This window comes from Erinaceus europaeus, chromosome X, assembly GCF_950295315.1.
Source record: "Erinaceus europaeus chromosome X, mEriEur2.1, whole genome shotgun sequence".
Taxonomy (NCBI): domain Eukaryota; kingdom Metazoa; phylum Chordata; class Mammalia; order Eulipotyphla; family Erinaceidae; genus Erinaceus; species Erinaceus europaeus.
The window spans coordinates 59,454,960-59,464,827 of record NC_080185.1 but is presented as its reverse complement, the minus strand read 5'-3'; the positions used below and the strand labels follow the sequence as shown (position 1 = coordinate 59,464,827).

Genomic DNA, 9,868 nt, shown 5'->3' with positions numbered 1-9,868 from the left:
TGTAAATGACTCACCACATCCAATACCAAGTTCCTGTACCAACACATGTAATGAAACTTTCCACCTAACCTCCTGCCCTGTTTCTATGATGGAGACCATGGTTTTCATAGAGTCTCAGAGTCAAGTTTATCTATTATTTAACGGGGTTATTTTAGTTATCTACATTCCACATATTTGTGAAGCTGTCTGGTGATTTTCTTGTACTGTCTTACATATGTCACTTATCATATTTTCTTCTAGTCCCATCTAGTTTGTCCCAAGCAATATAATGTTGTATTTTTAAAGAATTTACTGTCATTTAATTGATTATAAATTGAATAATTTCTTTATTCACTGATTTAACTCTTTATGTATATATTTTGAAAACTGAAGTGTATACAATATTGAAAGTACTAGTTTGTCAGTACTGTAACTTAACTATGTAAATATATATTTTTGCTGACTTGCTAATATTTTCTCTGTAGGAATGTAAACCAAAAATGTGGAGAAGCATAATAATACAGAAAGGAAATGCTCTTCTAATCCAGGATGTTCAAGAGGAAGATGGAGGAAATTACACTTGTGAACTTAAGTATGAAGGAAAAGTTGTAAGACGAACAACTGAACTGAAAGTTACAGGTAGGAACTGGATTTACCAAATTAAGACAAATGGGATTTTAAATATAATCTAATATGGGAAGAAAAATCTCCCATAAAACATTGAATTTGAAGTGAATTTAGAATTATCTGAAAATCAAATAATTAGGAGGCTCGCTGTTAATAAGTTATGTTGGTAATGTGTATGTAGGATATAAACTTAATTAGGGGAAGAAGACTGTATCTGTTGCTCTCTGAGTTTATGAAAGGTTCTCAGCTCTCTACATTATCATTTACTTTTACTGAGTATTGCATAAATGAAATGCTAGAACCTCTCTAAAATGTTGACTTAATCAGTCAATATATGTGGAATCTCTTTGTAGGTAAAAGCTGTCTCAGAATTAGGTTCTACTGGGTTTTGAGAATTAAATCTATTTCAAGTACATCCAAAATTTTATTGATACAATATTTCTAATAAATAATTTAAGCTATTATGAGATTTTAGTGATTTTTTAAGTTGAACAGCTCTAGCCAAATAATGTATAAGTTTGTTTTAAATCTGAAGTACAAGCATATAATAAAACAGCATTTTTATTCATAGTGGAAGAGAAAGATTCAGAATATTTTGCCTGGTTAAGAATATTAGTAAGTAATATTCACACATATAATATATCATTGAATACTATAAATTTTATCTCCTGAATGAGGGTACTGAATCCTAAGAAGCCTTATAACAAAAAAAAAGTATACTTTCTGTTGTCTCTGAGTCACTCTTGTCTAATTTTATCTTCTTTTATATATTAGATTTGTTTTTGTGTGTGTACACATATACACATTTATATTTTAGATGAAAATCTGAGTCATGGTGAAATTTAACATTATCCAGGCAGTTATAATATTGACTTTATAAATTAAATTATTATTAACACACTGGGGAATTATCTGTTTAACCTTCTACTGCAGACAGAAGCTATTTTATTCATTATATTATACACTCCCTGATGTTAGAAATATAGATTTTCTTCTATATTATTTTTGATTTGTGTCCACCTGAACTTTTAGGGGTCATGTTAAAATCCATCTACAGATAATCACATTTACTGAGGAAATTCACCCCTATAATTCACATATTAAGTTATTGATAGCTGAAAGGCAACTATCAATAGTTATTTTTTCTCATTTGGAAAAATTTGGATGTAGGGTCAAATGATAGCTCACTTTGATAGTGTGCTGCTTTGTCATGTGCATGACCCAGGTTCAAGCTCAACCCCCATGACATTGAAGTAAGCAAAAGCTTTATCGCTTTGTCTCTTTATCTCGTTTCTAAGAAAATCTGATGTTAATAAAAGGACCTAAATATATATTTTTATAATTTTATATGCACTTTACTTTATTATCTATTATATTATTTGAGAATTTTACTTCTTAGTTTGAATTTTTAGCGTTCTTTCTGTAAAGGTTTAAATTACTCTTTTGATTAGAATTGCATGTTCTTTCTCCCATGAGCTAACAATATTGTGTCAACACCAAGTAGTAAAGTTCTGCATTTGATTATTTTTTTATTTTCTCAACATGAATTACACTTCCCATCTCATTCTGGAATAAGTGTCAATCACAGGAAATTATACAAAATTAATAAATGACCTGCCAGTGCACAAATCCTTGTAGCATCATCACTTTGACCACAATCACAGAATGCTTATCAGTTGCCTCTGGAGTGTTTCCTTTTGGGATTCATTTGCTAACATTTTTAGTATTACAGTATTTGGCTTGGGTTTGAGGTTTGACCAGAATAAAGAAAACACCAGTCCTCTTATACTTCTATATAAACTGCTATCGTAATAACACATATGAAAATTGGTGCGCAATGAAGAGAAAGACCAATACTGAATGATGTCACTTGAATGTTGTGGTACTTATGAACAAAGAACAGTAAGGGAAAACATAAGGTGAAACTTGAACTAGGGGTGACATTCTACACCAAAGCAAGGGACTCTAAAGAAGGAAGGAATGGAGTAGGATGAAGGGATATTTGGATTCTGTTGTGTCTCTCAGAAACCAACCAAGAGGGAGATGAGAGATTGTCTCTGTGTATTAAAGACTGTACTGTAAACCACTAACCACCTAATTAAAAAAATTGAAATTTATTGAATATTTCCATTTATATTCTGCACATGTAAGTCAGAACTATATATTTTATGTATTTTTACATGATGTTATTTCATTTGCTCTAAACTCAGTATATGAATTTCAAATTTTACCATAACTCTACCTCTGAGAGGTCCTCAAACTTTAATGTGAATCTGTAGCATGTGAAAGAACCAAGGTAGGATGATAATTAGTTTCCTCAAATACAGACTTTCACCTTCCCGCCCCCCCCCCCAGTATGCTAACTTAGTATATCAAGCGATGGTCATTTGCTTTTTCTTTCAGATGATTCTGTTACATACTTTAAAAAACTATTTGAAAATTATTTGAGAAGCATGAACATGTCAGTCTATTCTTGTGTGTGCACACACACATTTCAATATGCTTAGAGTTATTTTCTTAAGCTTCTGAGAGTTGTCATGAAATATAAGTACTCAATCACAAAGGGAAGCCTCCTAAGGGAGTGTGTAGGCAAAGCATACATAACCATCATTTGTATAAGAAGCTGTTGGGGGCTGGGTGGTGGCACACCCAATTAAGTGCACACATCACCTGCAGGTGGGTAGCTTCACAAGCAGGTCTGCAGGTGTATATTTCTTCCCCTCACTGTATCCCCCTCCACTCTCATTTTCTTTCTTTTTAAATTGTTTTTAATCTTTATTTATTGGATAGAGACAGGCAGACATCGAGATAGAAGGGGGTGATAGAGAAGACGAGAGGCAGAGAGACACCTGCAGCTCTGCTTTACCACTTGCAAAGCTTTTCCCATGCAGGTGGGATCTGGGTGCTTGAATGCGGATCCTTGCGCCTTGTAACTTGTGTGCTCAACCAGGTGTGCCATCGCCCGACCCAGCTCATTTTCTGTCTGTTCTATCAAATAACAACAATTTGAAAAATGGCCGCTAGGACCAGTGGAATCAGTGTGCAGGCACCGATCCCCAGTAATAACCCTAGTGGCAATAAGAAAGGAAAAAGAAGAATTTATCAAGTTTATATATTTTTAATATACTTTAAATGTTATTGGCTTCTTGGTATGCAGAATTCAAGAGGTTGTTCTGTGAAGGAATATTCTTACTCTCAGTATTACTTGAGTTATATTATACTTTGTATGATCAGTACTAAAATTTAATTAAAACCAGGATATCCTTTCACAATTTAAATATATAAGGTTGTGGATCAAAGAGAGAATTTACTAGGTATGTACATACTTTTTCATGTGATCTTTCTCCATTTGAGGTCCATCACTACACTGGAGGTGTGGAGATACTAGAGGAAGCTTAGATACTATGATGCCTTTCTCTTACTATCTGAACAAAACACAAAAACAAAAACATGCACTGGAGTGCAAAAATTATACATGCGTCAGGTATCTTTCTTTCTCTCTCCCTCTCGATCTCCCCCTTCCCTCTAAATTTCTCTCTGTCTCTATCCAATAAATAATATTAATGGTAGTATTTAAAAGAAAATAAAATGTTTAAAAATAATAATATTACAATTACAAAATAAACAGGAATTTCACCTTTATCCTCACTCTGAATTTTGTTCAGAGTATTTACTAGTTGAAGTGATAAGGAGAAGAAGAAAGATTGGTTTTATGGTGGTGAAAAATCAGAACAGATGTTAATGGAAGGAGGAGAAACAGAGTGGGAGAGGGCAGGCAAGATAATGGAACTGGATCTCCTGGGTATACAAGGGAATGACTCCCTTGAGAATATCATAGGCATACATAAATTATAGAGGCTCTTAAAAATGAACACAAGCAGGAAGCCAGCACTAATGAACTGTATTTAGAAGATAATTTACTATTCAACTAGCAAATCATTCACAAATGCATGATTTTATGCTGCTTTTTAGAAATGCACATTGGCTATTCAGATAAGACACTAACTTTTTAAAAAATATTTATTTTATTTATTTTTTCCCTTTTGTTGCCCTTGTTGTTTTATTGTTGTAGTTATTATTGTTGTTGTTGTTGTTGGATAGGACAGAGAGAAATGGAGAGAGGGAGGGGAAGACAGAGAGGAGGAGAGAAAGATAGATACCTGCAGACCTGCTTCACCGCCTGTGAAGTGACTCCCCTGCAGGTGGGGAGCCGGGGCTCAAACCAGGATCCTTATGCCGGTCTTTGTGCTTTGCGCCACCTGCGCTTAGCCCGCTGCACTACAGCCCGACTCCCAAGACAATAACTTGTACTCTGGTTAATATGCTGGTGAAATCGTTACTCCTGACTATTTTAGACAGCTCTAGACTATTTTTGTTTGGGACTTTTCACACATAAAGGTTTGTCTATTAAAAATATTGGTGTTTGAATACTATAACTAGAGAGGTATATTTTATGGATGTGTTCCAAGTATTTGCCGCTGAGTTACATTATTAAAAATATAAACATGTAAAACTTGCAATCACACAAAGTAGAAGTAGGACTTGTAAAGATGTTCAAATTCATGACTTCAGTAAATGCTTATAAATTCATTTTGCAAAGTTAAAAGCAAACTGCAGTGCATTGTTGCATATGCCATTTGAACTTGTAGCTGGTTATAATGGCCTTCCCTCTGTGTGGAGAATGACAGCTATTTACACACAGAAGAAGAAGCTATTTCACATCAGATATGAAAACAGGCTTTTGTAGCTCTGGATCTTTGTTTCTTTTTGCCTGTGCTCCTTATGCTGAGCCACTGAGGTCAGAATGATAGAGATATGGCAGAGAATTGAGGGAATAAATAGAAGTTAGAAAAAAAAAAAAAGCCATCCAAGTAAAGACAGTGTAGTAGGAGAAATGATCTCTAAGTCATCTTGTTTTTTAATAGTCCTAAAGAAACACACACACACACACACACACACACACACACACACACACACACACATATATCCTCTACCATATGGTATACTTCATGATTACTGCTTTACACTCATTTTCTCATAATCCTATTGAAAGGTATTAGGAGATAGGTTCTGTTATTGAACCCACTCTATATTAGTGGTGTGTGCCCAAGGTCATATACTTTAATTTAAAAAATATTTATAAAATAGAAAATATCAACAAAACCATATGTAAGATAAGAGGGATAATATTCTACACAACTTCTACCACCAGGTTTCCATATATCATCCCCTCTACTGGAAGCTTTCCTGTTCTTTATCTCTCTAGGAGTATGGACTCAAGATCATTATGTGGTGCAGAAGGTAGAAGGTCTGACTTCTGTAATTGCTTTTCTGCTGGACATTGGCAGGTTGATCTATACTCTCAGCCAGTTTCTATCTTAGTATATTTTCATTTTTAACAGTAGGAGATTTTTTAATAAACTTAATTAATTATGTTCATTTAAAATTGGCTTATATATTTTATTGATTTAATAATAATTGGCAAGAGTATAGGATAAGAGGGGTACAATTCCATACACTTTAATTTTTTTATTTCTGATTAAAAGCAGGATACAAGATTGTAACATTACAGTGTGTATTTCTTTTTTTTTTCACCACTCCCATCACCAAAGGTCTGTGTCCCCCTCCCCACTCCCATAGATAACTACTGTAGTTCTTCCACAGTATTAAAAACAGGTTGACATTTTTCTCACATTTGTATATTCAGTTTTCTATATTCCACATATGGGTGAAACCGCGTTCCGTAGTTTTCCTTCACCTCCTTACTTGTTTCACTAAGCATAATCTCCAATTTCGTCCACTTTATTCCAAAGGACACAATATCATCCCTTTCACTACTGCATAATACTCTGTTAAGTATGTGCCCCATAACTTTTTTATCCAATCATCTGTCAAAGGTCATTTTGGTTATTTCTAGGTTCTTGCTATTGTGAATAAAGCTGCTATGAACATTAGGGTGAATCTATCTCTTTGAATCAGAGTTATTACATCTTTTGGGTACAGGCTTCATAGTGGAATTGCTGGGCCATATGGCATTTCCATTCACACTTGTCTAAGGATTCACCATACTGTTTATTTATTTATTAGGTAGAGATACAGATTTTTCCAGAGGCAGTAGGGAAATAGAGAGAAAGAGACATCCATACCATTGCTTCGTCAATTGTGAAGTTTTTCCTCCTGCAGGGCCAGGGGTTTGAACTTGGATCCTTGCACATAGTCATATATGCACTCAATAGGGTATACCACTGTCCAGTCCTGTATATTTTCAGATGATAGGAACATAGGTTTTGCTGACTGTCAAATATTATTTTCAGCCATGACAAATGCAAATATATATATATTTGACAACAGATGCCAAAATACTGGTCACAATATTGATCATTCTGTTATAATGTTATTTTAGGACATTAACCATTTGTTCTTCAATAATTCCTTTTGAAATTTAGATAGCTCTAAAAAGAATGTGCTCTATACTTTGGAGCCTAGTCTTCAGCATACAATGAGCACCTTTGATTACATCAGTAGGAATGGAGCACACAAATCCAAATTAAGGATAGTATCAGGAGAGAATAAACAGAAAGTGTGGTGCAAGGAAAAAAAATAAAGCAACATATCAAAGATATATTAAATAAATAGCTTGTACATGCATAACATTTTCCAGTTTTCCACATAACAATGTAACCCCCATTAGGTCCTCTGCCATCATGTTCCAGGACCTGAACCCTCTTGCCTATCCACCCCAGAGTCTTTAGTTTTGGTGCAATACACCAACTCCAGTTCAAGTTCTGCATGGTGTTTTCCCTTCTCAGCTTTTTTTTTTTTTTTTTTCAATTTCTGCCTATGAGTTAGATCATCCCATATTCATCCTTCTGTTTCTCACTGATCTCACTTAACATGATCCCTTCACGCTCCATCCAAGATGGGCTATATGTTAATGTAAAAGTTCTTAATAGTCCTCTGTGATTAGACTTAGACCTAATAAGCTTGGAAATCTAGTACAATGGCCTAAAGAAGGCACCATACATTTTTAAATCCAGTATTTATTACTTATCTATGGACATCTTTGTTTCCTACCCCTACTTCAGTTCCCTCATTCATTCTAGATATTCAACTATAGAAGAGATAGTAAATAATGTTTCCCCTTCTATTGTTTAATCTCTTCCAAGAGGGCACCAACATTACTGTTTCTACTTGCCAATCTTTATAAGAAGCACTGTATACATTTGGCCAAGAGATATTCTGGAAATACATATATAGTAAAGGACAACTCTTGTCCCAAATACAGCCTTTATAATAATTATCAAATGCTAAACCTTGAGGTTAACTTAGATCCCACTAAAAAGTTAGATCTGGGAGTCGGGCGGTAGCGCAGCGATTAAGCGCACATGGTGTGAAGCGCAAGGACCAACATAAGGATCCAGATTCGAGCCCTTGGCTCCTCACCTGCAGGGGAGTCACTTCACAGGCGGTGAAGCAGGTCTGCAGGTGTCTTTCTCTCCTCCTCTCTGTCTTCCCCATATCTCTCCATTTCTCTCTGTCCTATCCAACAATGACATCAATAACAACAACAACAACAACTATAACAACAATGAAAAAAAAGTTAGATCTATTTGCTCCATATCTCAAGCTTGGACTCTATAAATTTAATACTAGCTTGGATATAGCAAATGTGCTTCAAGGCCTTAACAACTAAGAGAACGTTTAAGCTTGTCAGACAAAGTAGAAACTAAAAACAAAAAACTGGAAGTATACGAGAAGCGGGCTCACTTAATTATGGCCATTTTGGCCAGTGCCAGGCTACCTCCTCACCTGGGGATCTAGTCAGGGAATCCTTGGATTCCTCCATAAATACTATGGGACTAGACCTCTAAGGAATTCCTCTCTCTCTCTCTTTTTTGAATTTTCCATTTTTATTTGATGCAACAAGTTGGAAACTGCACTTGTAAGTTCCTGAATATGATAGAAATTAATGAATGTGGCCATTGAGTAAAATTTTTGAGACCTGTGGGAAATAGATGATACTGTGAAGAAAATGAGGCATATGACAGGATAGTCAGCTAAAAGACCATTAAAGGTCTGCCTTCAATATACAAACAAAATAGTTGTTCACTGCCACTCATAAGATCTCTGTTTATATGCATGAAACATGCTGTTAAGTTTTCTTGCAATTTTCTTGCCTATGCCACATTTTTTAAGCTTTCCATCATTGAATAATTTCTCCACACGTAGGTGATTTATTTATTTATTTATTTATTTATTTATTTATTTATTTATAAAAAGGAAACATTGATAAAACCGTAGGATAAGGGGAGTACAACTCCACACAATTCTTACCACCAGAATTTTGTATCTCATCCCCTCCCCTGACAGCTTTTCTATTCTTTAACCTTCTGGGAGTATGGACCCAAGATCATTGTGGGATGCAGAAGGTTGAAGGTCTGGCTTCTGTAGTTGCTTCCCCTCGCTGAACATGGGCATTGACAGGTCGATCCATACTCCCAGTCTATCTCTCTCTTTCCGTAGTGGGGATGGGCTCTGGGGAATTGGAGCTCCAAGGCACATTGGTGGGGTTGTCTGTCCAGGGAAGTCTGGTCGGCATCATGCTAACATTTGGAACCCAGTGGTTGACAAGAGAGTTAATACACAAAACCAAGCACATTGTTGACCAGTCATGGACCGAAGGCCTGGAATAGTGCAGATGAAGAGTTGGGGGGGTGTCTCCATTTTGTAGATAGCTAGTATGAATATTTTAGTTAAATTCCAAAGGGCCTGTGGCTATATTAGTTTTTTTTGTGGGGGGTTGTTTTCTTTTTTCTTTTTTTTTAAATTTTTTATTTAAGAAAGGATTAGTGAACAAAAACATAAGGTAGGAGGGGTACAACTCCACACAATTCCCACCACCCAATCCCCATAACCCACCCCCTCCCATGGTAGCTTTCCCATTCTCTATCCCTCTGGGAGCATGGACCCAGGGTCGTTGAGGGTTGCAGAAGGTAGAAGGTCTGGCTTCTGTAATTGCTTCCCCGCTGAACATGGGTGTTGACTGGTCGGTCCATACTCCCAGTCTGCCTCTCTCTTTCCCTAGTAAGGTGTGTCTCTGGGGAAGCTGAGCTCCAGGACACATTGGTGGGGTATTCAATCCAGGGAAGCCTAGCCAGCATCCTGGTGGCATCTGGAACCTGGTGATTGAAAAGAGAGTTAACATAGGAAGCCAAACAATTTGTTGAGCAATCATGGATCCCAAGCTTGGAATAGTGGAGAG

General features: G+C 35.9%; 1 protein-coding gene across 1 annotated transcript in view; it reads left to right on the top strand.

Moving 5' to 3' along the window:
- IL1RAPL2 (interleukin 1 receptor accessory protein like 2) overlaps positions 1-9,868 on the top strand; it is a 781,557-nt gene that overhangs the window by 69,286 nt on the left and 702,403 nt on the right. The window contains exon 3 of the mRNA XM_060182659.1: positions 465-618. Within this exon, the coding sequence (XP_060038642.1) occupies positions 465-618 (154 nt within the window). The remainder of the gene's footprint in view (positions 1-464; positions 619-9,868) is intronic.